The sequence below is a fragment of the Loxodonta africana genome, chromosome 2 (assembly GCF_030014295.1).
Source record: "Loxodonta africana isolate mLoxAfr1 chromosome 2, mLoxAfr1.hap2, whole genome shotgun sequence".
In the NCBI taxonomy this organism is placed as follows: Eukaryota; Metazoa; Chordata; class Mammalia; order Proboscidea; family Elephantidae; genus Loxodonta; species Loxodonta africana.
In genome coordinates this window covers 59,277,080-59,305,000 of record NC_087343.1, presented here as the reverse complement: position 1 = coordinate 59,305,000, position 27,921 = coordinate 59,277,080, and the positions used below count along the sequence as shown (strand labels likewise).

The window sequence follows — 27,921 nt, the reverse complement described above, 5'->3', positions numbered from 1 at the left end:
AATCCAAGTTCCCAGATGCCAGCCAAAGGCCAACACTGGACAAAAGTCAGGCCTGTTATGTTAAGTCTTTTCCACATACTAGCTTTCTGATTTTTTTTTTTTAGTCATCTATTTTTTTTATTGTATACTCTCAGGTACTGTCACAAAGCAGAATTAGGACTGCACTGGATTCAAAAAGCTAATTAAATTTAACATTTTTCCATGTGATTTAATTTCCTTTGACCTGTATATCCACAGGAGCCCTGGTGGCACAGTAGTTAAGAGTTCGGCTGCTAACCAAAAGGTCGGCAGTTTGAATCTACCAAGTGCTCCTTAGAAACCCTATGGGGCAGTTCTACTCTGTCCTATAGGTCTCTATGAGTCAGAATCAACTCGACAGCAATGGGCTTATTTACTTATTTATTTTGGTAGATTTGGTTTAATAGTCATTAATAGTCTCTTTCTATATTGAAGAATCCAGGAATCGGGGGGGAAAAAGCAGTTCAGGGGAGTTGTCACTTCCAATGCTCTCAAAATAATGATTACTGAGAATCTTTCAAAGACATCAAAAAAGCTTTATTAGTTTACTAGTCTAGAAAGCATTTTAAATTTTACATATGACCTAACTTTGATAAAAAATTTCCAGAGTTCAAAATCATATATATATATAACTATCGTTATCTTTTTTTTTTTTTAGACCAAATCAAATAACTATCTCATGATAAAGAAAACATGTACTTGTTCTAATATAAGGTTCTGTACATATATCTCAATCTATATTAACTATAATATTTCATTTTATGGCCATACCATTTATTAAAACTGTTATTTATTAATGAATTTTAGGTCATTTCTAGTTTTTAATTATTACAAATGAAGCTTCAATGGACATCCTTGTTCATGTATTGAACAAGTACATTTTTAAGATATAATTCCTATAATAGAACTGCTAGATTGAAGATAAATAACTCTCTGAAGCAGGCTACGCTAATTCATACTCCTCACCATGTATAAAAGCAGTAACAGCTACTTTTAACTTCAAAAATTATATTTGGATTACAATAACCTTAATTGCTTACAAGTAAACCAACTGAGAACTCACCTCGTCCACTTCCATTGCCACTTCTGCTTTGGTAAGTGTCACCATTACCTGCAAGGCATTGATTTACAGAATATAAAGCTCTTTGAGCACACAAACCATACAGCTATTTCTGTTCAATCACTGAGTAATTACTAAAGACTCCTAGTCTCTTAGTTTACACATCTCTTAATTAAGATTTAATTTAAACATTTCCCTCATGTGTACATTTTTCAAGAACTGTGTTCTCATTTTTTTCATTTTCTTCTCAAATCTCACCAATATCTCTACCCTGAGGATCCTTTCCTTCCTCCAATTAAAGGTATAATTCACACCTCAAATTAAAAGGAGGATAACAGAGTATAATTCAGTGCACAAATTTTATAAGGGAGGAAAATTCTCCTTTGCCTATAGATCTAAAACACACAAGAAAATCACGAGCCTAACTAGTGTCCTTAAATATGTTAAGTTTACTAATCCTAGAGCTAAAAGCATATATAAACGATTAATATTCAGTAATAATTCTATTTCTTACCTGCACCACTTAATGTTGGTCTTTTAGAACCAAAAAGACCACCAGTACACTGTGTTCCTTCACGCTGTTCAAATTCGTTATCTAGATTTACAGATGATAAAATTAGATTCTTTCTTTTAAGAAGTTTTAAAATCATGCAATAAAAAGAAATACCAAGTTATGGTGCCAGAGTTAAAATATGCGAGATAAAATAATATGTGGGGTTGAAATTTAACAAGAATAACAATTAGTATTTTTCTGAGTATCACAAAAAATTTTTTTCAGTTACAATTATTTCCTCAAAATTTTTATTCTATTAAAACTTTTATGAAAAATATTATGTAAAAGTAGTTAGGGCCAATGCTATGCCAAAATATGTTATAAGCAAATGTTAAATCCCCTCCAAAAAGCAGAAGTACTATTGCCCTAGAAACTTCATACTGCATCATCTCACTATTGTTCAGAATAGTATGTACCCCTTGGGCTCTCACTGCTGCCAAATCAAGCCCTCCCAGTCCTGCACAACAACTCTTACACTTTTTTAAATTGAAAAAATTCACCAACCTGACACACATCTATTAAGTCATTATTACAAATTTATGTTTTTAGCTTCTAAAACTACTAATCTGATCTCCCCTGTTAAGAGACATATACATTTCCGCTGGAGGAAATTAAAGCAGAAAGCCAAGCTGGTGGAAGGAGGCATTTTGGGGAACCTACAGAAGGCCATCTATTTATAAGGTCGGTCATCATTACCAAGGTTCTAAAATTCTTAAAAGTACGTAATGTTAAAGAACTAAGTCATGCAAACTTCTAAAAAAATTCATATATTCAACTTAACTGAGACACAATTATATGTATTAAAAAAAATAATATTATCCACAAAGTGGGAAATTATTGCATGCCAAGCACTGTGCTAAGCTATTCTCATGTAATCCTCCTAACAACCCTATATATAGGTATTAGTTTTTATCATTGCCTTCTTAACAAATGAAGCAAACCATTTACAAGACACTACTAACTTGGACTTCCTAGACCAAAACCTCCACGGCAACCTCGGAAACTGCCTCTTCCACCTCTTCTGGATGGCCCTGAAGCTTCCGAATCATTTCCATCTTGATAGCCTACAATATTCAAACACACACACACAAGAACAAAATAACAACAAAGAAATCTTGGGGACATGGTGGCCAAGTTTAAGCCTTGCATAATTCAATGATGTTAAATACATATTTTAAGGCATTCGCAACTACTCACTTAAATTTAAAAAATGCTGTATTTAACCTACAAATGGTAAATTTTAATATTGTAAGTAGGACAACAATTACAAAAAAACTCACTGCTTGCTTTGGGAATCAAAACTAAAAATGACTAAAGGGAGAAAGTGTCACTTGAATAAAACACTGAATGTTTCCACAGCTGCACTATTAACTATATTTCCACAATCCACAGAAGGATAAATCCTAGGCTTACATTTGTTTTCTACAGAAAATAATAAACATATTACTCAAAACAAGACATTTAGGTACATATAAAGTCTGACTTCCTGTTATAAACAATTCATTTTTAATTTAATAGAATAAAAAAAAAATCAGTAGAAACAGTTCTAGTAAAATATGATTCCACTGAGGGTAGAACCAGATCAATTTAAAACCAAACTGCAAACTGGGCAAGAAATAAAGAAATTGAGGTTGTTTATGAATTTGCAACTATTTACACCCAAAGAGACTGATAAAGACAAAAAGTCTACATATGTTATTACTTGGTGTTAGAAAATCTGTTTATAAAATGGACAGAACGAACCCAAAATAGATTAATATTTATGCCTCTATTACCTAAACCTTACAGAACATGGCTCAATCTATTAACAATCTATATATCAAGAGATGGTTACACTTTTTGTTTATTCTAAGTTATTTATTTGTGATGCCTTACCCTTCAAGAAACCTTATCAGAGTTTATCACTTTTCAAGACAACAGTTTTATCTTACTGATCCTCTCTATTCTTTAAGATACTTTCTTTTATATATATATATACACACACACACACACACACACACACATATATATAAAACCAAACTCGCTGCCTTTGAGTCAATTCTGACTCATGGTGACCCTATAGGATAGAGCAGAACTGTCCTAGAGGGTTTCCTAAGACTGGCTGGTGGATTTGAACTGCTGACCTTTTGGTTAGCAGCCAAGCTCTTAACCACTGTGGTACCAGGGCACCATGTATGTATTATATAAAACACATATATACTAAGATTAAGATATAATAATAAAATTAACACCTATGTACCCACTACCCAGGTTAAGAACTAAAATTTTCTGAATACTTTTGCAGGCCACATGTGGTACCTCAGCTCTAATAATGTTTCTTTCCTCCTCTCCCCTGAACACATCTTCCCACCCAACCGACCACTACCCCGAATTATTTTTCATTTCCTTCCTTTAATTTTTATTTTACCAACTAGGTATATATCCCTAAGCAAAATGTTGTCTAGCTTTGATGTTGAGCTTTATATAACGGAGTCATACAAAGAATATTCTTCTACATCTTGCTTCTTTTATCCAACTTCGTTTTGTTCATTCACTTTTCATTTATTCATTCATTCACTCACTGTAGTTCATTCACTTTTACTGCTAAATAACACTCCATTGTATCAGAAATGGACACGCTGATCCTAAAATTTATATGGAATTACAAGGGACATAGAATAGCCAAACAATTTTGAAAAAGAACAAAGTTGGAGAGATCACTTTTCCTGATTTCAAAGCTTACTACAAAGCTACAATAATTAAGACAGTGTAGTAGTGTCATGCAGACCAATGGGATGAAATTGAGAGTCCAGAAATAAACCCATACACTTGGGGTCAACTGATTTTCGACAAGTATGTCAAGACCATTCACTGGAGAAAGAACAGTCTTTCAACAAATACTGCAGGGATAACTGAATCTCCACGTGCAAAAAAATGAAGTTCCGCCTCTGCCTCACATACAAAAATTAACTCAAAACAGATCAAAGTCCTAAGTGTGATTAAAACTATAAAACTCTTAGAAGGAACACTGGTGAAAATTTTGGACTAGGCAACAATTTTTTAGATACAACACCAAAAACACAAGTGATAAAAGAAAAAGTTATAAATAGGACTTCGTCAAAATTAAAAACTTTTGTGCTTCAAAGGATACCATGAAGAAAGTGAAAAGACGACCCACAGATTGGGAGAAAATATTTGCAAATCATCTATCTGATAAGGTAATTATATCTAAAAAAAAATTTTTAATTATATCTAGAATATGTTAAAAACTCTTAAAGTTCCACGATAAAAAGACAAATAATTCAATTTAAAAATGGGCAAAGGATATCAATAGACATTCCTCCAAAGATGATATACGAATAATAAAAAGCACACGTAAAGATGCTCAACAACTTTATCACAACGAGATGCCACTTCACACATATTAGGAGGGCTATAAAAAAAGACAGACAATAACAGGTGTTGGTGAGGATGTTAACAGAAGCTAGAACTCTCATACTTTCCTGGTAGGAACGTAAAATATAGGGCAGCTGATGCAGAAAACAATTTCAGCAGTTCCTCAAACAGTTAAACACAGAGTTACTATATGACAGAAATTCCACAAGTATGTGCCCAAGAAAATGAAAACATATGTTCACACAAAAACTTGCACACACATTAAAAATATAGTAGTCTTATTCATAATAGCCTAAAAGTGGAAACAACCCAAATGTCCACCAGCTGATGAATGACTAAACAATGTGTGGTATATACCCATACAACGTGATATTACTCAGCCATAATAAAAAAGAATAAACTACTGTTATGTGCTACAACATTAATGAACTTTGAAAACATTATGCTGAGTAAAAGAAGCCAAACAAAACACCACATATGTTGTTGTTAGGTGCCATCGACACGAGTCTGACTCGTAGCTACCCTATGTACAGCAGAACGAAACACTCCTGGTCCTGTGCCATGTCCACAATCGTTGTTATGCTAGAGCCTACTGTTGCTGCCACCGTGTCAATTCATCTCACTTGAGGGTCTTCCTCTTTTTCATTGACTGTGTACTTTACCAAGCGTGATGTCCTCCAGGGACTGATCTCTTCCGACAGTAAGTCCAAAGGATGTAAGACATAGTCTCGCCATCCTTACTTCTAAACAGCATTCTGGTTGTACTTCTTCCAAGACAGATATGTTCATTCTTTTGGCAGTCCATGGTATATTTGATATTCTTTGCCAATACCACAATTCAAAAACATCAGTTCTTCTTCTGACCTCCTTATGCATTGTCCAGCTTCTGCACACACTTGATGCGACTGAAAATACCATGGCTTGGGTCAGGCACACCTTAGTCTTCACGGAGACATCTTTGCTTTTCAACACTTTAAAGAGGTCTTTTGCAGCAGATTTACCCAATGCAATGTGTCTTCTGATTTCTTGACTGCTGTTTCCATGGCTGTTGATTATGGTTTCCAGTGAAATGAAATCCCTTACAACTTCAATCTTTTCTCCATTTATCATGATGTTGCTTATTGGTCCAGCTGTGAGGATTTTTGTTTTCTTTATGTTGAGGTGCAATCCACACTGAAGGCTGTGGTCTTTGATCTTCATTAGTAAGTGCTTCAAGTCCTCTTCACTTTCAGCAAGAAAGGCTGTGTCATCTGCATAATGCAGGCTGTTAATGAGTCTTCCTCCAATCCTGATGCCCTGTTCTTCTTCATAAAGTCCAGCTTCTTGGATTATTTGTTCAGCATACAGATTGAACAGATACAGTGACAGGGTACGACCCTTACACACACCTTTCCTGACTTTAAACCATGCAGTTTCCCCTTGTTCTATCCAAACAACTGCCTCTTGATCTATGTACAGTTTTCTCATGAACACAATTAAGTGTTCTGGAATGCCCATTCTTCATAATGTTATCCGTAATTTGTTATGATCCACACAGTCGGATGCCTTTGCATAGTCAAAAAAACACAGGTAAAAATCTTTCTGGTATTTTCTGCTTTCAGCCAAGATTCATCTGACGTCAGTAATGATATCCCTGGTTCTACATCCTCTCCTGAATCCAGCTTCAATTTCTAGCAGTTCCCTGTCGATACACTTCTGCAGCCGCTTTTGAATGATTTTCAACAAAATTTTACCTGCATGTGATATTAATGATACTGTTTGATAATTTCTGCATTTGGTTAGATCACTTTTCTTGGGAATAGGCATAAATATGGATCTCTTCCAGTTCGTTGGCCAGGTAACTGTCTTCCAAATTTCTTGGCATAGAGGAGCGAGCACTTCCAGCACTGCATCCAATTGTTGAAACATCTCAATGGATATTCCGTCAATCCCTGGAGCCTTGTTTTTCACCAATGCCTTCAATGCAGCTTGGACTTCTTCTGTACCATCGATTCCTGATCATATGCTACCTTTTGAAATGGTTGAACATCGACCAATTCTTTTTGGTATAGTGGCTCTGTATATTCCTTCCATCTTCTTTTGATGCTTCCTGTGTTGTGTAATGTTTTCTCCCATAAAATCCTTCACTATTCCAACTCTAGGCCTGAATTTTTTTCTTCAATTCTTTCAGCTTGAGAAATGCTGAGCGTGTTCTTCCCCTTTCGGTTTTCTATCTCCAGCTCTTTGCATGTGTCATTATAATACTTTGTCTTCTCGAGCCACCCTTTGAAATCTTCTGTTTAGCTTTTTTACTTCATCATTTTTTCCTTTTGCTTTAGCTACTTAACGTTCGAAAGCAAGTTTCAGAGTCTCTTCTGACATCCATCTAGGCCTTTTCTTTCTCTCCTGTCTTTTTAATGACCTCTTGCTTTCTTCATGGATGATGTCCTTGATGTCATTTCACAACTTGTCTGGTCTTCAGTCATTAGTGTTGAACGCGTCAAATCTATTCCTGAGATAGTCTCTAAATTCAGATGGGATATACTCAAGGTCATACTTTTGCTCTTGTGGGCTTATTCTAATTTTCTTCAGTTTCAACTTAAACTTGCACATGAGCAACTGATGGTCTGTTCCACAGTTGGCCCCTGGCCTTGTTCTGACTGATGATATTGAGCTTTTCCATCATCTCCGCAAGTGTAGTCACTTTGATTCCTGTGTATTCCATCTGGCAAGGTCCATGTGTATAGCTACCATTTATGTTGGTGAAAAAAGGTATTTGCAAGGAAGAAGTCATCAGTCTTGCAAAATTCTATCATGCAATCTCCAACATTGTTTCCAACTTTTGCATTCCAATCACCAGTAATTACCAGTGCATACTCATTGCGTGTTCGATCACTTTCAGACTGTAAAAGCCGGTAAAAATCTTCAATTTCTTCATCTTTGGCCTTATTGGTTGGTATGTAAATTTGAATAGTCATATTAACTGGTCTTCCTTGTAGGTGTATGTATATTATCCTATCACTGACGGCGTTGTACTTCAGGATTGATCTTAGTATGTTCTTTTTGACAATGAACACAATGCCATTCTTCTTCAAGTTGTCATTCCCAGCATAGCAGACCATATGACTGACTGATTCAAAATGGCCAATACTACAGGTCTGTCAGTTTGTCGTACTGTGGGGGCTTGCATGTTGCTATGATGCTGGAAGCTATGCCACCAGTATTCAGATACCAGGAAGGTCAACCATGGCAAACAGGTTTCAGCGGAGCTTCCAGACTAAGACAGACTAGGAAGAAGGACCCACCAGTCTACTTCTGAAAAGAATTCGCCAGTGAAAACCTTATGAATAGCAGTGGAACACTGTCTGATATAGTGTTGGACGATGAGCTGCCCAGGTTGGAAGGCACTCAAAAGATGACTGGGGAAGAGCTGCCTCCTCAAAGTAGAGTCGACCTTAATGACTTGATGGAGTCAAGCTTTCGGGACCTTCATTTGCTGATGCAGCACAACTCAAAAGGAGAAGAAACAGCTGCAAACATCCATTAATAATCAGAACCTAGAATATACGAAGTGTGAATCTAGGAATACTGGAAATCGTCAAAAATAAAATGGAACACATAAAACATCGATATCCTAGGCATTAGTGAGCTGAAATAGACTGGTATTGGCCATTTTGAATCAGACATACCATATTATGCCATTTATATGAAATGTCCAGAATAAGTGAATCCCAGCTGCAGAGAATATATTAGTGGTTTCCAGGGGACTGAGGAAGGGGGAATTGGGACTAACTGCTAATACGTATGGGGTTCTTTTTAGGGGAGATTTATATGCTCTGGAATTAGATAGTGGTGATGGTTACACAACATAGTGAATACTAAAAACCTCCCAAGTGTGCACTGTAAAATGCTGAGCTTGATGTTATATGAAGTAAATCTTCATAAAAAGATATGCATCACATAATATCAAATACTCAGGTATAGAAAGATAAATGAGACTTCTGCAGTGAAAACTATAAAACATGGCTCTAAGAAAAGTTAAAGATTTAAATAAAGAGATTCACAGATTGGAAGGCCCAAAGCATCACATAATATCAAATACTCAGGTATAGAAAGATAAATGAGACTTCTGCAGTGAAAACTATAAAACATGGCTCTAAGAAAAGTTAAAGATTTAAATAAAGAGATTCACAGATTGGAAGGCCCAAAAATTGAAGACACTGATTCTCTCTACATTAAAGATTCAATGCAATCTCAATAAAAAATCCCATTAGATTTCTTGGTGGAAACTGATTCTAAAAATCATATAGAAATGCAAAGGACTAAAAATAACCCCAGTTCTCTTCTGAAGAACAAAAAGTCTAGAAGATTTACACTATCAGATACCAGGACCTAGTATGAAACTACAGTAATTAGGCTATGTGGTAATGCTGCAAAAACAGAGAAACTGACCAATGGAACACAAGTGAGCCCAGAAACAGATTCACATTCGTATATTCAACCACCTGATTTAGGACAAAGGCAGCCCTTCAGTGCAGAGCAGAAGGGACAGTCTTTTCAATAAGTGACACTGAGTCAACTGGACATCCATATGGGAAAAACGTACTTTGATGCCGATACCTTACGTCATATACAAAAATAAATTCCAGATGCATTACAAAATAACTGTAAAAGCTAAAAAAATAAAGTTCTAAAAGGAAAACATAACAGAAAAGTCTACATGATCTCGGTACAAGGACTTCTTGAACGGAACAAAAATAAAATAAAACACAAACCATAAAAGGAAAGACTGATAAACTGGGCTGGTAAAATAACTTCTATCCATTAAAAGACACAATATATAGACCATATAGGAATCATTTGCACTATTCTTGCAACTTTTCTCTAAGTTTTAAATTATTCACAAATAAAAACTTAAAGACATCCAATAGAAAAATGGACAAAAGACTTCAATAAGCACTTCACGAAAGATGATATTCAAGTGACCAATAAATACATGAAGTTTGGTGCTTCATTACAAACCAAAACCAAACCAAACCTGCTATTGTCAAGTCGATTCTGACTCATAGTGACCCTGCAGGATGGAGAAGAACTGCCCCCACCGGGTTTCCAAGGAGCAGCTGGTGGATTCGAACTGGCAACCTTTTGGTTAGCAGCCAAGCTCTTAACCACTACGCCTCCAGGGCTCCAGTCTATCAAGGAAATGCAAACTAAAATCATAATGCGGTACCACTACACCACCAGTAAAATAGTTAAAAATAAAACACCAAGAACCGGTGAAAACAGAGGCATGTATATTAGTATAACCGCTTGGGAAAACATCTGACTATAGCTATTCAAGCTGAAAATATAAATAATCCATAAGGTAGCAACTGTACTTCTGAGTATATATACAATGTCAGCGTAAGAAAAGTACTAGAATGTTCAGAGCACCACTTTCACAAATAGCTCAGAATGGAAGTAATCAAATACTCATAAATAATAGAACAACAGTAAAAAGGAGCACTACACAGTAATGATAATAATCAACAACTGCAACTAACAATATGAATGAATCTCACAAATACATTGAGCAAATGTCAGACACGAAAGAGTACATACTGTATGATTCCATTTATATTAAGCACAATAACAGGTCAAATTAACCTATGCTGAAGAAGGCACATTAGGGGTTATTATGGATTTAATTAGTTCCCCCCAAAATTTATGTTGTAAATCCTAAACTCTATGCCTGTGGTTATAATCCCATTTGGGAATGAGTTGTCTTTGTTATGTTAATGAGGCAGGGCTAATGTAGGGTGGATCTTGAGTAAATCTCTGAGATACAAAAGCTATTAAACAAGAGAGCAGAGCAGAGATGGGGGGATATTTACGACAAGCCACATAGAGATCTCCAAGAAAGCAAGAAACAAGTTGAAGTGACAAGGACCTTCTCCCGGAGTCAACAGACAGAGAAGGCTTTCCCTCAGAGGAAGGGTCCTCAATTCAGACTTCAAGCTTCCTAAAGTATGAAAAAAGAAATTTGTTTGTTAAAGCCATCCACTTGTGGTATTTCTACTATAGCAGCACTAGATTGCTAACACAGAACTGGTATCGGAAGTAGGGTACTACTCTAACAGATACCTAAAATGTGGAAGCGGTTTTGTAACTGGGTAATGGGTAGAGGCTGGAAGAGTTTTAAGATGCCTGATAGTAAAAGTCAGAACAAGGCCAGGGGTAGGGGCCAACTGCGGAACAGACCATCATACACAAGTTTAAGAAAATCAGAACAAGTCCACAATAGGCAACATACAACCTGGAGCATATCCCACCTGAATTTAGAGACCATCTCAAGAACAGATTTGACACAGTGAACACTAATGACCGAAGACCAGACGAGCTGTGAAATGACATCAAAGACAGCGTACATGAAGAATGCAAGAGGTCTTTAAAAATGACAGGAAAGAAAGAAAAAAACAAAATGGATATCAGAAGAGACTCTGAAACTTGCTCTTGAACATCAAGTAGCTAAGCAAAAAGAGGAAATGATGAAGTAAAAGAGCTGAACAGAAGATTTCAAAGGGCAGCTCGAGAAGACGAAGTAAAGTATTATAATGGCATGTGCAAAGAGCTGGAGATAGAAAACCAAAAGGGAAGAACATGTTTGGCATTTCTTAAGCTGAAAAAGCTGAAGAAAAAATTCAAGCCTCAAGTTGCAATATTTAAGGATTCTACAGGGGAAGTACCAAACGATGTAGGAAGCCATCAAAAGAAGACAGAAGGAATACACAGAGTCACTACACCAAAAAGAATTGGTTGACATTCAACCATTTCAGGGAGTAGCGTATGATTAAGAACCAATGGCACTAAAGGAAAAAGTCCAAGCTGCACTGACAATGCTGGCAAAAAACAAGACTCCAGGAATTGACGGAATGTCAATTCAGATGTTTTCAACAGACGGATACAGCACTGGAAGTGCTCACTTGTCTATGCATAGAAATTTGGAAGACAGCTACCTGGCCAACTGACTGAAAAAAATCCGTATTTATGCCTATTCCAAAGAAAGGTGATCCAACCAAATATAGAAATTATCGAACAATATCATTAATATCACACACAAGTAAAATCTTGCTGAAGATCACTCAAAAGTGGTTGTACACAGTACATCAACAGGGAACTGCCAGAAATTCAAGCTGGATTCAGAAAAGGATGTGGAATGAAGGATATCATTGCTAATTTCAGATGGATTCCTCCTGAAAGCAGAAAATACCAGAAAGGTACTTACCTGTGTTTTCTTGACCATGCAAAGGCATTCGACTATGTGGATAACAAAATATGGATGACATTGCAAAGAATGGAAGACTTTGAGAACACTTAATTGTGTTCACGAGGAACCTGTACATAGACCAAGAGGCAGCAATTCGAACAGAACAAGGGGATACTGTGCAGTTTAATATCAGGAAAGGTATGCATCAAGTTTGTATCCTTTCACCAAACGTATTCAATCTGTATGCTGAGCAAATAATCCAAGAAGCTGGACTATATGAAGAATAACGGGGCATCAGGATTGGAGGAAGACTCATTAACAACCTGCGTTATGCAGATGACATAGCCCTGCTCGCCGAAAGTGAAGATTTGAAGCACTTTTACTGATGGAGATCAAAGACCACGGCCTTCAGTATCAATTACATCCCAACATAAAGAAAATAAAAATCCTCACAACTGGACCAATAAGCAACATCATGATAAACAGAAAAGACTGAAGTTGTCAAGGATTTCATTTTACTTGGATCCACGATCAACAGCCACGGAAGCAGCAGTCAAGAAATCAAAAGGCGCATTGCATTGGGCAAATCTGCTGCAAAGGATCTCTTTAAAGTGTTGAAAAACAAAGATCTCATCTTTGACTAAGGTGCAATTGACCCAAGCCATGGTATTTTCAACTCCATCATATGCATGTGAAAGCTGGACAATGAATAAGGAAAACAGAAGAATTAACGCCTTTGAATTGTGGTGAAGAATACTGAATATACCAGGGACTGCCAAAAGAACGAACAAATCTGTCTTGAAAGAAGTACAACCAGAATGCTCCTTAGAAGCAAGGATGATGAGACTATGTCTTACATACTTTGGACATTTTGTCAGAAGGGGTCAGTCCCTGAAGAAGGACATCATGCTTGGAAAAGTACGGGGGCAGCGGGAGAAAGGAAGACCCTCAAGAAGGTGGATTGACACAGTGGCTGCAACAATGGGATCAAGCATAACAACAACTGTAAGGATGGGATAGGGCCAGGCAGTGTTTCATTCTGTGGTACACAGGGTTGCTATGGGTCAGAACCGACTCGATGGCACCTAACAACCACCACAAATCCTAACCTCTGTGCCTGTGGTTACAATCCCACTTGGGAATAGGTTATCTTTGTTATGTGAATGAGGCAGGATTAGAGTAGGGTGTATCTTGAGTCAATAACTTTTGAGACATAAAAGGGATTTAACAAGCGAGTAGAGGAGAGATGGGGTAAGACAGATGCCAAGACCCATGGAGATCTCCAAGGAACCAGGAAGAAGCTGAAGAGACAATGACCTTCTTCAGAGCCAACAGAGAAAGAAAGCCTTCCCCTAAACCCAGCGCTCTGAATTCAGATTTCTATCCTCCTAAACTGTGAGAAAATAAATTTTGGTTTGTTAACGCCTCCCATTTGTCATATTTCTGTTATAGCAGCATTAGATAACTAAGACATCTAGCGAATAATCCATGACCAAGCACACAGAGCTTCAACTGGCTTTTGACTTACTCACTTAAATATAAATTAAGCTGATTTAGTTAAAACAAAATTATTCACTGTTCTGCAGAAAACAGCCAAAAATATTACAATACGGACAATATTTTGGGAACATTAACTCTCAAAAATTGCTTTAAAAAAAAAAAAAGCAACGATAAAACATGAGTCTGTTAAAACAGTCTGTAATTTTTCTTAGCTGAACTTATCCCTCATATCATAACAGAACTCAATTCAGAAGACAAACAGTCATCTGCCATTCATCACCAAATTCCTCCCCCTCTTAGCCCTTCTTTAGCCCTAACTAAGCTATACTGAAACCCATTGCCAAGCCCCAACTTCACTAGGGTTGTTGTTGTTAGCTGCCATAGAATTGGCTCCCCACTTACAGTGACCCCATGCAAGTAGAACTAAACACTGCCTGATCCTGTACCATGACCATGCTCAGTTGTAGATCAGACCATTGTGATTCATAGGTTTTCACTGGCTGATTTTTGGAACCAGATGGCCAGACCTTTCTTCCTAGTCTGAGTCTATAAGCTCCCCTGAAACTGTTCATAGTGGCTGCACATGAGGTGCACTGTCTGGGAACTGAACGTGGGTACCACATGGAAAGTGAGAATTCTACCACTAAACTACACGTGTCCCCACTTCACTAAGGGGGGCTTGCTACTTCAAGGAGTTACCCACCTTACAGGCAAGGTAAAAGGATGCCCCCAAGTTGTGGCAAAAAAAAACGTATCTTATAGTACCAAACAATAAACCCTTTTATTATAGGTAACTTGCACATCTGTAGCAACTTTATTATAAGTTTACTGTTTTTTTTGCAGGTTTTGTTGTTGTTTTACAATGTCTACCTACAAAAAATAAAAAAACCTATATATAATCAGTAACTTAAAACAGTAATTTTCATACCACCTCACCTCAGCCTCATTAGTGGCAGGTTTAGCAGAATATGATGGAGTACCGCTAGACTTGAACAAAAGGTAATCTCTAATTTCTTCCCTCCCCCGTATCTCCAATGATGCTATTCAGAGATAAAGAAATCTCAGTTCATCTATTGTGACTGACCAAGATTCATATGTAGCTCTGCTGCACTTCATAGCATATTCTGGAGATCTTAGGGGAAAAAAAAGAGCCTGCGACATTAAAAAAGCAGAAGGAGGGCACCTACTGAATATTCATTCAAGTATTAACAGAAGCAAACATTTTCCCAAAGTGTTTTCCTTCAATTGTTTTTACCGCCAGAGTTTTTCTTTCATCTCTTCCAAAATCAGTTTTATCAGCTTAACGTCTGTCTTAAATACAAATTGTTCTAAAACATGTGGTTCTTACCACCTCTCCTGGGAAATCCTCTGTTCCGTGTCTGATTATCTTCGCTGTCATTAGACTCTTGAATAGAAATGTAACACGTGAACAGCATCTAAATAATTAACTTTAAAGACATAATATCTAAAGAATAACACAGTCGCAAGATAAATTAGTAAGGAAATAAGATACATAGGTTCTTAAGTTAAAATATAAACAGTTTAATTTTTGAAGTAATTTTCATTAACAGATATATAAAGATAATATTCAGAGTCAATTCCCTATACAAATCATCTACTGTATCTAAATATTAAATGATAAATATAAAATTGATAACCCACTATTTGCCAAGCACTAACAAGGCACTATAAGCCAAAAAATACGAATTTTATAAACATCATTTGAACTAAAAATGGTTTCAGGAATATCTAAACTACAAACTAGGCAGATGGTCCTCAAATGAGGTCCACAGACCACTAGAAATACATGACTGTTCTACTTATAGTACCATCACATATTTTTCTCTTATTTAACTTTCCTGAGACATTGGTGCTTTCTTACAAATATTCAAACCCTTCCCCATTCACCCGAATGAAAGAATGTGGGGGAGATGCTGGCTTTTTTGTTTTCATTGATGGTCACATTACCAGGGTTCTTAAATAGTGGTATGAAGATCCCTACAAATAAGGATACCTAAAAGAATTATCTGGAGTTAGGTAAAAATAAAATTCCCAGACCACACCCCACAGATGTTTATTCTGAAAAGTGGAAAGTGACAGTGAGGAATGAATAAGACTTTCAGTAACTTTAGAATTATTTTATGTTATTAATATAACTCTTAGCGATAACTTTAAGCTTTCCAGAAGACTTTAACAAAGCCAATCATGTTTGGGAAACGCAGAGATGGTGTCAAAGAATCTTTGCACATGTCACAGTGTTTACTATCTGAGAACTTAAAGTCACAGTAATGACACCAAGTGACTAAACAGCTTGAAGGTTATCAGTTAAATTCCTGTTTAAGAGTATTAATCCATTTAACATTTAATATATATATATTTTTTACAACAAACAAGCATTGAAGAGCTCTTGTTGCAAGGTCCTATGTGAGCTGTAGTCAAGAAACAACAAATAGTCTTGAAGGGCTACCTAACATCATGATAACTTTCCTGGAAGTAGGATTTAACACTAAAAGGGAGCTGAGCAGGAAAGAAAATTTTGGAAAGAAGGTTGTCCCTGGAATAATGATGATGATAATAGCTGACATTTATTGCCTTATAGAAAAAAAAAAAAAACTTATTAATTTGGGACCTGGAAGGAAAAGGGAGTCTCATACTGAGGCACTTAAATTCACCCAAAACAAATCTATAGTTATTTTGATCACAATGGGAATTAAGATAGGATTACAGGTAATCACATTAGGGGAAAAGAGGGGAAGGATACATGGAAACCCTCTGTACTACTTTTTCAACTTATTGTGAGTCTTACAGTATTTCGAAATAAAAAGTCATTTAAAAAATCATCTCTGTAGAGTCAGCAAATAAAACCAAACATGAGCAACAATAGGATAATGATTCCAAGATCAGTTACAACCACAGCTTCAAACAGGTTCAGTCAAGGAGGCAACACTGGGACAGACCTGAATTTTTAGAAGCTGGGTAAACTGAAATGGTAACCGAATGGGAAAAATAATGGGTCGAAGCCCTGCTGGAAACTTAATCTCACTCTCAGAAAACAAGGGCAGCATAAGCGTTGCATAGGAGCCAAACCTCTCGCCCATGGTACATTTGGAAACAGCACTGCTCCACTCCAAGATTGCAGCTTTGAACATGAGCACTCCCTGCAGGCCTGCAAATAATCCAATCTCATGCATTAGGCTCCAGAAAGGGCTCACTACCCTCTTCCAAGTCTCTCACTCTGGGGCTTCGACCTATTAATTTTTCCCGTTCTGGTTACCATGCCAGATGACCCAAATTGTACAAATTTGGATCTGTTCCAGTTTCACCTCGCTGGCCATGAGTGAACCGGCTCAAACCAGTTCGAAGCCCTTATTGCCACCTACTTATTACATAATATAAAAATAGTGGTAATAACACTTTTATAGAGCTTAGTATGTACCTGGCACGGTTTTAAATGAATTATATGTATTAACTTCTTAAATCTTCATAAAAACCTCATGACAGAAGTATTATCCTCATGTTATAATTAGGGAAAAGGGAGTACAGAAAGGTTAAGCACCTTTTACAAGACACAAGATAATGCAACTGACATGAGGAAGATCTGGGTCTCACGACTAAGCAGTCCAACTTTAAAACTTCAACTCCTTATCACACTATACTATCTAGAGAAACTAAGTTACAGGAAAAAAAAAAACAACCACAAAACACACTACCCATTTGTGTGCAAAGTAAAGGCTTTTACCTTGAATAAGAGAAAAGAAAGACCAAACAGAAAAACTGTAAGTCATTTGGGGGAGGGGGGATTCTCTCAAGAGCTTTGAGAAACCAGAACTTCTGCTCAGAAGGCCTCCTGCATACCACATCTAGAAATCAACTGGGGAGCCTTTGAAGTCTTTGCTAAGAGGAAATGATCTTGAATATTAAATGAGTTAAAAGTCAGATTAAAACAGAAAGGATCAAGTAGAAACGGAAAAAATAATGTTTTCTTCTCTCAAATAACAACTTTATGTTACATATTTTTTCATCTGATCTGAATGAGACAGGTGAGAAAGCAGAGAAACAAGAACATGAAACTGGCAGTTGTTCAGGGAAAGTCTTATTTGTTATATTAAAACCCTACTTTATTACAAAAGAGTTTTTTGGTTTTTCTTAATGTTTTATTTTATTTGCTGTTGTTGAGAATATACATAGCAGAACATACATCAACACTTTCTATATATACACAATTCAGTGAGATTGATTACATTCTTCAACCATTCTCTCTCCTTTTCCAAACTGTTCCTCCCCTATGAACATAAACTTACTACCCGCTAAGTTTCCCAACTAGTATTTCGAGTTACAATTGACAATTTGATCCCATACAGATAGCCCTGAAAGGAGCACAATGCTCAAGGCAGACATGTTTTACTAAGTAACCTAAACTACTGTTTGGTTTTTAAGACTTCAGGAGATATTTCTGGTTTAAAGTTTACAGGTTATCTCAGGGCAATAGTTTTGGAGGTTTACCCAGCCTTCATGGCTTCAGAGATTCTGGATTCCATAAAAATTTGACATTCTGTTCTGCATTTTATTCCTTTTGATCAGGATTCATCTATACAATCTTTGATCAAAACATTCAGTAATAGTACCCAGGCAACATCCAGTTCTTCCGGTTTCATGACAAAGGAGGCAACTGTTCATGGAGGCAATTAGCCACATATTCCATTTAGTCCTCCTATTCCTGTCTGTCTTTCCTCCTCTGTTGCTCCTGGCTAATAGAGGTGAGCTGCTGTACCTCAGAAGGCTGCTTGCACGCTTTCAAGACCCCAGGCACTATGCAATGAACTAGGAGGTAGAACAGAAGCACTAAATGTAGGCCAATTAACAGGGATATCTCATGAAACCATGACCCTAAACCTCCAAACAAAGAAACCAAATTCCATGAGAAGTTTTGCGTACATAAGCAGTCTCAGCAGCTGCTCTTTTTCTGTTGTAGTAAATAGACCTGCGGTGTGAGAAATGACTTTCGTGTGGCCTTTCTAGCCACAGTCTTGTAACTCAGCAGGGCTGTATGATCGGGTAATTGTGGCCTACCAAGTGGATTGGTCAGTTTTGCCATTCTGCTGGGCTTAAAATGAGCCACCCCAAGGGTAGGAAAGAGAGAATCCTACCACCATAAAGGAAAGAGAGACCAGCAGGAGAGACCCACAGAAGGAGGAGCAGTAGGCTTCCTGGACCAGAGAGTAAGAAAGCTGAGTGCCTTTAGGCCTGAGGGCCAGGGAGAGGTGTGCCTGTTGAGCACAACTGAAAAGGGGCTGTCCTGATGGAAAAACTGTACTCTGAGCATTACTCAACCTAAACTGTATCCTATTGCTTCCTTAATAAACCCCATGACTGTAAGCATAGTCTCAGTTCTGTGTGGCCGTTGCAATGAATGACTGAACCCAGCATAGAAGTAGAGACTGCCATGGGACGATATCTATCACACAACTTTTGCCAGTTCAACTTTTTACAGGTATACAGTTTACTGACAGCAATTACACTAATCAGCTGTCAACGCTACATTTAATCAATGTAATTTTTCCATCATCATAAACCAAAACCCAGTGCTCAATAAGCAAAAACCTCCCTTTTCCCCCTCCCTCCTGCCCCTAGTAATCACTAATAAATGTTGTTGTTGTTGTTGTTAGGTGCTATGGAGTCAGTTCTGACTCACAGCAACCGTATGTACAACAGAATGAAATACTGCCCGGTCCTGCGCCATCTTCACAATCCTTGCTATCTTTGAGCCCACTGCTGCAGCCACTGTGTCAATCCATTTCACTGAGGGTCTTCCTCATTTTTGCTGATCTTCTACTTTACCAACCATGATGTACTTCTGCAGGGAACATACAAAGTATGTGAAACGAAGTCTTGCCATCCTCGCGTCTAAGGAGCATTCTGACTGTACTTCTTCTAAGACAGATTTGTTCATTCTTCTGGCAGTCCAAGGTATATTCAATATTTTGCCAATACCACAATTTCAAAGACACCAATTCTTCGAGCTTCCTTATTCACTGTCCGGCTTTCATATGAACGTGAGGTGATTGAAAACACCATGACTTGGGTCAGGCCCACCCTTAGGCCTCAAGGTGACATCTTTGGTTTTTAATACTTTAAAGAGGTATTTCGCAAAAGACTTGCCCAATGCAATAAGTTCCTATTCTTATCTTTATATAAGGTCACATATTTGTCCTTTTTTGACTGACTTATTTAACTCAGCATAAGGTCTTCAACCCCCACATGTCTGTCGGTTTGTCATAATGTGGGGGCTTGTGTGTTGCTGTGATGCTGGAAGCTATACCACCGGTATTCAAATACCAGAAGGGCGACTCATGGTGGACAGGTTTCAGGTGAGATTCTAGACTAAGGCAGACCAGGAAGATGGACCTGGTGGTCTACTTCTGAAAAAAATTAGCCAGTGAAAACCTTACGAATAGCAGTGGAACACTGTCTGATATAGTGCTAGAAGATGAGCCCCCCAGGTTGGAAGGCTCTCAAAAGACAATTGGGGAAGAGCTGCCTCCTTAAAGTAGAGTTGATCTTAATGACATGGATGGAGTCAAGCTTTCCAGATCTTTATCCGCTGATGTGGCATGACTCAAAATGAGAAGAAACAGATACAAAATATCCATTAATAACTGGAACATGGAATGTATAAAGTATGAATCTAGGAAAATTGGAAGTTGTCAAAAACGAAATGGAACACATAAACATTGATATCCTAGATGTCAGTGAGCTGAAATGGACTGGTATTGGCCACTTTGAATCAGACAATCATATGGTTTACTAAGCCACAAATGACAACTTGAAAAGGAACAGCGTTGCATTCATCATCCAAAAGAACATTTCAAGATCTATCCTGAAGTACAAAACTGTCAGTGATAGGATAATATACATATGCCTACAAGGAAGACCAGTTAATACGACTATTATTCAAATTTACGCACCAACTACTAAGGCCAAAGATTAAGAAATTGAAGATTTTTACCAGCTTCTGCAGGCTGAAATTGATCAAACATGCGATCAGGGTGCACTGATAATTACCTGGGATTAGAATTCAAAAGTTGGAAACAAAAAAGGATCGGTAGTTGGAAAATACAGCCTTGGTGACAGAAACGATGCCAGAGATTGCAGGATAGAATTTTCCAAGACCAACAACTTCTTCACTGCAGATACCTTTTTTCACCAACATAAACAGCGACCATACACGTGGACCCTGCCAAATGGAATACACAGGAATCAAACCAATTACATCTGTGGAAAGAGAGGATAGAAAAGCTCAATATTATCAGCTGGGGCCAACTGGGGAACAAACCATCAATTGCTCATATCCAAGTTCAAGATGAAATTGAAGAAGTCCACCAGAGCCAAAGTACAACCTTGAGTATATCACACCTGAATTTAGAGACCATCTCAAGAATAGATTTGACATGCTCAACACTAGATCAGACGAGTTGTAGAATGACATCAAAGACACCATACATGAGGAAATCAAGAGGCTGTTAAAAAGACAGAAAAGCAGGGAAGACCAAAATGGATGCCAGAAGAGACTCTGAGACTTGCTCTTGAACATCCAGCAGCTAAAGCAAAAGGAAGAAACAATGTAGTAAAAGAACTGAACAGATGATTTCAAAGGGCAGCTCGAGAAGACAAAGTATTATAATGACATGTGCAAAAAGCTGGAGATAGAAAACCAGAGGGGAAGAACAAGCTCTACATTCCTCAAGCTGAAAGAACTGAAGAAAAAATTCAAGCCTTGGTTGCAATACTGAAGTATTCTATGGGGAAAATATTAAACGACTCAGGAAGCATCAAAAGAAGATGGAAGGAATACACTGAGTCATTATACCAAAAAGAACTGGTGGACATTCAATCATCCTCAAGAGGTAGCATATGATCAGGAAATGTTGGTATTGAAGGAAGAAGTCCAAGATGCACTGAAGGCACTGGCAAAAAACGAGGCTCCAAGAATTGATAGAATACCAACTGAGATGTTTAAATGAACTGATGCAGTGCTTAAGTGCTCACTCGCCTATGCCAAGAAATTTGGAAGGTGGCTACCTGGCCGAACGACTGGTAGAGATCCATATTTATGCTTATTCCCAAGAAAGGTGATCCCACTGAACATGGAAATTATCAAACATTATCATTAATATCACACCCAAGTAAAATTTTGCTGAAGGTCATTCAAAAGCAGCTGCAACAGTATATTGACAGGGAACTGCCAGAAATTCAGGCCAGATTCAGAAGAGGACTTGGAGCCAGGGATATCATTGCTGATGTCAGATGGATCCTGGCTGAAAGCAGAAAAAGTACCAGAAAGTTGTCTGCCTGTGTTTTATTGACTATGCAAAGGCATTCAACTGTGTGGATCAACAAATTATGGATAACTTTGCAAAGAATGGGAATTCCAAAACACTCAATTGTGCTCATTGGAAATCAGTACATAGATCAAGAGGCAGTTGTTCGGACAGAACAAGGAGATACTGTGTGGTTTAACATCAGCATAGGTGTGCATCATGGTTGTATCCTTTCATGATACATATTCAATCTGTATGCTGAGCAAATAATCTGAGAAGCTGGACTATATGAAGAAGAACGGGGCATCAGGATTGGAGGAAGACTCATTAACAACCTGCATTACACAGATGACACAACCTTGCTTGCTGAAAGTGAAGAGAGCTTGAAGTATTTACTGATGAAGATCAAAGACCATAGCCTTCAGTATGAATTATACCTCAACATAAAAAAAACAAACATCTTCACAACTGGACCAATAAACAACATCATGATAAATGGGGAAAAGACTGAAGTTGTCAAGGATTTCATTGTACTTGGATCCACAATCAACACCCATGGAAGCAGCAGTCAAGAAATCAAAAGATGCATTGCACTGAGTAAATCTGTCGCAAAGGACTTCTTTAAAGTGTTGAAAAGCAAAGATGTCACCTTGAAGACTAAGGTGCAACTGACCCAAGCCATGGTATTTTCAATTACATCATATGCATGTGAAAGCTGGACAATGAATAAGGAAGACAGAAGAACTGACGCCTTTGAATTGTGGTGTTGGCGAAGACTACTGAACATACCATGGACCGCCAAAAGGACGAACAAATGTGTCGTGGAAGAAGTACAACCAGAATGCTCCTTGGAAGTAAGGATGGGGAGACTGCGTCTTACATACTTTGGACATGCTGTCAGGAAGGATCAGTCCCTGGAGAAGGACATCATGCTTGGTAAAGTAGAGGGTTGACAAAAAAAAAAGAGGCAGACCCTCAACGAGATGGACTGACACAGTGGCTGCAACAAGGAGCTCAAGCATAACAACGATTGTAAGGATGGCACAGGACCGGGCAATGTTTCATTCTGTGGTACACAGGGTCACTATGAGTCAGAACTGACTCGAAGGCACCTAATAACAACAACATCTTCAAGCTCCATCCATGTTGCAGCATGTAAGATTTCATTTCTCTTTCTGGTTAAGTTATATGTATGTACCACACTTTGTTTATCCATTCATCCACTGATGCGCAATTTAGGTTATTTCCACTTATTGGCTATTATGAGTAATCCTGCAATGAACATTAGTGTACATGCCTGTTCATGTTACTACTTTTAAGTCCCTTGGGTATATTCTCAGCAGTGGAATTGCTGGGAATGGTTCTATTATTAGTTTTCTGAGGAACTGCTACACCGTTTTTCACAATGGCTATACCATTTTGTATTCCCACAGCAATGCATAAAGGTTCAATTTCCCCGCATCCTCTCCAACAATTGTTATTTTCTGGGTTTGTGTGTCTGTGATTTATGTTAGCCATCCTAGCAGGTGTGGAACAGTATCTGATTGTGGTTCGGATTTGCATCTCTCTGATAGCTAATGACATTGAGCATCTTTTCATGTGTTTGGTGGCCATTTAAATGTCCTCTTTAGTGAAATGTCTATTCAAGTTCTTTGCCTATTTTTTTGTTGTTAAGTTGTCAAAGTTATACAGATTTTTTGGCTTAGATTCTTACTGGATACCTGATTTCAGAAGACATTCTCCCAGTTGGTAGCTTGTCTTTTCAGTATTTCCGTGAAGTCTTTTGATGAACAAGAAGCCCTGGTGGCACAGCAGTTAAGAGCTTGGCTGCTAACCAAAAGGTCAGCAGTTCAAATTTACTAGCCACTCCTTGGAAACTCTATGTGGCAGTTCTACTCTGACCTATAGGGTTCCTATGATTAGGAATGGACTCTGGCAATGGGTTTGGTTTAGGTTTTTTGATGAACAAAAGTTTTTAATTTTTATGAGGTCCCATTTATTTATTTTGTCATTTGTTCTTTGTGCTTTTGTATTATATTAGACAATCCATTGTAAAAAGCTAGGCCCAACAGCCTTGCACCTGTATTTTCTTCTAAGAATTCTACGGTTTTAATTTAAACATTTAGGTCCTTAATCCATTTTGAATTTTTGTGTATGGTGTGAGGTTTAAGTCCTGTTTCATTTTTCTGCATGTGGAAATCCAATTTTCCCAACACCATTTGTTAGAAAGGCTCTTCTTTCCCCACTGAATGGACTTAGCACCCTTGTCAAAAATCAGCTGACCAGAGATGTGTGGTTTTATTTCTGTACTTTCCATTCTATTCCACTGGCCTATATATCTATTGTTATACCAGTACCAGGCTATTTTGATTATTGTAGCTGTACAAAATATTTTGAAATCAGGAAGTATGAGTCCGCCTATTTTGTTCTTCTCCTCCAACACTGCTTTAGCTATTTGGGGCTATTCAAGGACTGGTTTTTCCATTTCTCTAAAGAAAACTTCTGGGATTTTCATCTGGATTGTGTTGATCTCTTTGGGTAGTACTGACATCTTAACAATATTAAGTCTTCCAATCCATGAACATGGAACATCTCTCCATTTGTCTTCTTTTATCTCTCTCAGCAGGGTTTCATCACTTTCATTGTACAAGTCTTTCTCATCCCAAGATAAATTTATGTATTCCAAAAGAGTTCTAAAGTGATCAGGTCTAGTCTTGGTTTTGACTTTGTTACAGTATAGTAAGATCAAGTCTGAAACATTTAATGAATATACTGTTACCAAACTCATTGCCGTCAAGTTGATTTTGACTCATAGCGACCCCATAGGACACAGTAGAACTGTCCTACTGGATCTCCAAGGATTGACTGGTGGTTTCCAACCGCCAACACCTTTTGGTTATCAGCCATAGTTCTTAGCCACTGTGCCACCAGGGCTCCTTTAATGAATACAGATGGCATCTATTAAATGTTTACCATGAATGTGTTTGGTACTGAACTTAGTGTTTTGGCATGCATTCTCATTTAGTCTGCCTAACAAGCCTTTGAAAATGGATTGCCTCCATCCTACAGAATAGGAGTCTGTGGCTTAGAGAGGTTGAACAACTTGCTCCAGGTCATTCAATTAGCAGGCAGCAGAGCAGGGACATGAAACAAAGTCTGGAATGCCAAAGTTTCCTATGTTATACAGATTCAACAGATCAGTGGTTCCCAACAACAACAACAAACCCATCAGAACCACCAGGTATGCTTTTTAAATACAGGTTCCAAGGCCTTATTCAAATCTACTTAATCAGATTTTCCAGAGAAAGCACAGTTCATTACTGTAGTCTATCTTTGGTGATACTACTCTCTTCCATTTTTATATCCTCTTTGTTCCCCAAACCAGAGTATTAGTACCTTTGATAGAAAATCCATATTCTCATTTACCTTTTTCCACCTTCAATGTGTTCTTAAAAGATTTGAGTCCAAATAGGGATTCATGTGTTCCAAACTATGTTTATACAGAAGTGGAATTTTGATTGTTGACTTGCTATTTCTACTATCCATGTTTTCCTAAGGTAGTACAGCATTCAAAGGTCATACCTCATAGATTAACTAAGGCAGGAGGCAACAGGCCAAATTAGGATGTCTGAATTCTTGATCAACAATTAGTAACGTCCTTAGTTAAGGTCCTAGCTCTAGCTGCTTCATAAAATTGGTTTTAAGTATAAGGGAATTGGACCAGAGTAAGATCTCAAATTTCTCTTAAGTATGTATTCTTGACATCAAATTAAAAAGTCACTGCAAAAATACTGAACTTACCTCTCCAAAAACCAGAGCTATCACCTTCTTCGAACTTGTCATTTAAAAAACCTATACAAAATATAAAATGAAACTTGCAAATTACTGAAAACAAATACCTGTGCCTCAATGGTTAAAAAAAAAAATCCTTAGAAAAACAAGTTATGAAGCCCTTTTAAAATAAGATAAACTATGTGTAAAATGTACATATAAATTTTAGGTGAGAACTCATACAAGCTGTAATATAAATTCTGTCCTGTGTTAATTTATCAACCCCATTCTCTTAAATTTAAAAACAACTTCCTTTTCAGCCAGTTTTGTATTACCTCAAATGTCATGTACTCCTCTGTAAATACATTGGTAAAAAGGGTTATATGACAGTCAGTATAAGGCCTATATACTTTCTGTTCAAAATATCAAAATTTTATAAATCAACTCATAATCTCCCCATCTGTCAGAGTAAAATACGAAATCCATCTGCCAACTTCTGTTTACCAAACTAAAAAAAAAAAAATTCTTTCATCAAGTCCTGCTTTCAAATTTCTCACTTAATAAAAACCTATGTCTAGATTTAAGCATTTCTGTGTAGCATACAGGCATGTCTCCACAATTCATTTTAAAAACATGCATCAGTAATATTTCATAAAATTAAAAAATGCTGAGCCTTAATCACTTTAAATGCAAAGATACTCAGGGAATATATACTTTAAAACTGTGAAATATGGAATGCCAGTAAATCAGTATGTCATCTAAATCATATATTATTTTTTGGTGTCTTTAAAACACAGGGCAATCAATTATTGCTTTACAGATGCTAAATTTATACTATATATATACATACATATATGTCTGTGCGTGTGTGTGTATCAAGTCACTTAACATCTCAGGTTCAACAAAATCTGAGGTCCCTTCCAGCAATAAAACTCCATACAAGAGCAAGTACTCTATAGCCTCAGTATATGATGGAATAACAAAAAATATTTTTTCTTGACAGATAAAGATGGCTAACTTCAAAATATATAAAGATAATCCCTAAAGGAAGAGCGTATTACCACAAAACCTAAGTTTTGTGTTATTTTATTCATTTAAATATTTGCAATCTTTAAAGTTTCTCCAGAAAAAGATAATATTCTACTGCCCTCCACCACTGCCCCCAAATCCTTCCCTCTCCAAGAAGAGTCAATGCTGGGTTTCCAAGACCCTTAGGAAAATGTTCTACCTACATGTCATTGGTCTTGATCTTAACTCTTCCTTTCGCGTGTCAGTTTGCTGTACCACGTGGGCTTGCGTGTTGCTATGATGCTGGAAGCTATGCTGTTAGTATTTAAATACCAGCAGGGTCATCCATGGCAGACAGGTTTCAGCTTAGCTTCCAGACTAAGACAGACTAGAAAAATGGACCTGGTAGTCTACTTCTGGAAAGAATTAGCCAGTGAAAAGTTTTAATGTATGATTTTTGAAGTCTTTAAGGAAAAAATAAAATTTCAATGCTTCTGCTGCTGGTTCTTTGCTCAAATAAAGATGGAGGCTCAAATTTACCTTTAGAGGTATAAAACGGATATCTTGTTTGGGGAAAGGGAGTTTTTTGTTGTTGTTGTTTTGACTTTAGAACATTTTTATTTCAAAGGAAACAAATATAGAAAGACATGCTGTAGACAAAATAACGTTGTTGTCTTCATAGCATTTTAAATATACAAACTGGAAATGTGGCCCAGCTGTTTGGTCCTGTGTAGGGCTCTCATGGGATGCCCGACGCTTTCAGAGTGTCAGCTGTACCAAGTGCACAACCTTTCATGCTATACTCACTGATGCTGGTGATAAAAAACCATGATTTTGTACCATTCTTTCTTTACATCATGTCAAACCTTTTTTTTTGGTGGTGGTTACACAAATCTATTCATGAAATCAAACTGCACACACACACTCACACAGATAAATAAAAATGGGTGCAAAATGAATATGCTCTTTACCCTACTTAACAGTACTGTACCAAGGTCAATTTCATGGTTTTGATACTGTACTACTGTTATATACAAGGCTGCCATTGGGGGAGGCTGGGAAAGGGTCCATAGGGCTCTGCACTATTCTTGCA

General features: G+C 37.4%; 1 protein-coding gene across 1 annotated transcript in view; it reads right to left on the bottom strand.

Moving 5' to 3' along the window:
• The window catches only part of DDX4 (DEAD-box helicase 4), a 101,936-nt gene that overhangs the window by 50,180 nt on the left and 23,835 nt on the right, over window positions 1–27,921 (bottom strand). The window contains exons 5-10 of the mRNA XM_023545463.2: window positions 25,851–25,901; window positions 17,936–17,940; window positions 15,080–15,134; window positions 2,594–2,695; window positions 1,593–1,673; window positions 1,082–1,129 (exon numbers count right to left, since the gene is read on the bottom strand). Coding sequence (XP_023401231.1) covers window positions 1,082–1,129; window positions 1,593–1,673; window positions 2,594–2,695; window positions 15,080–15,134; window positions 17,936–17,940; window positions 25,851–25,901 — 342 coding nt within the window. The remainder of the gene's footprint in view (window positions 1–1,081; window positions 1,130–1,592; window positions 1,674–2,593; window positions 2,696–15,079; window positions 15,135–17,935; window positions 17,941–25,850; window positions 25,902–27,921) is intronic.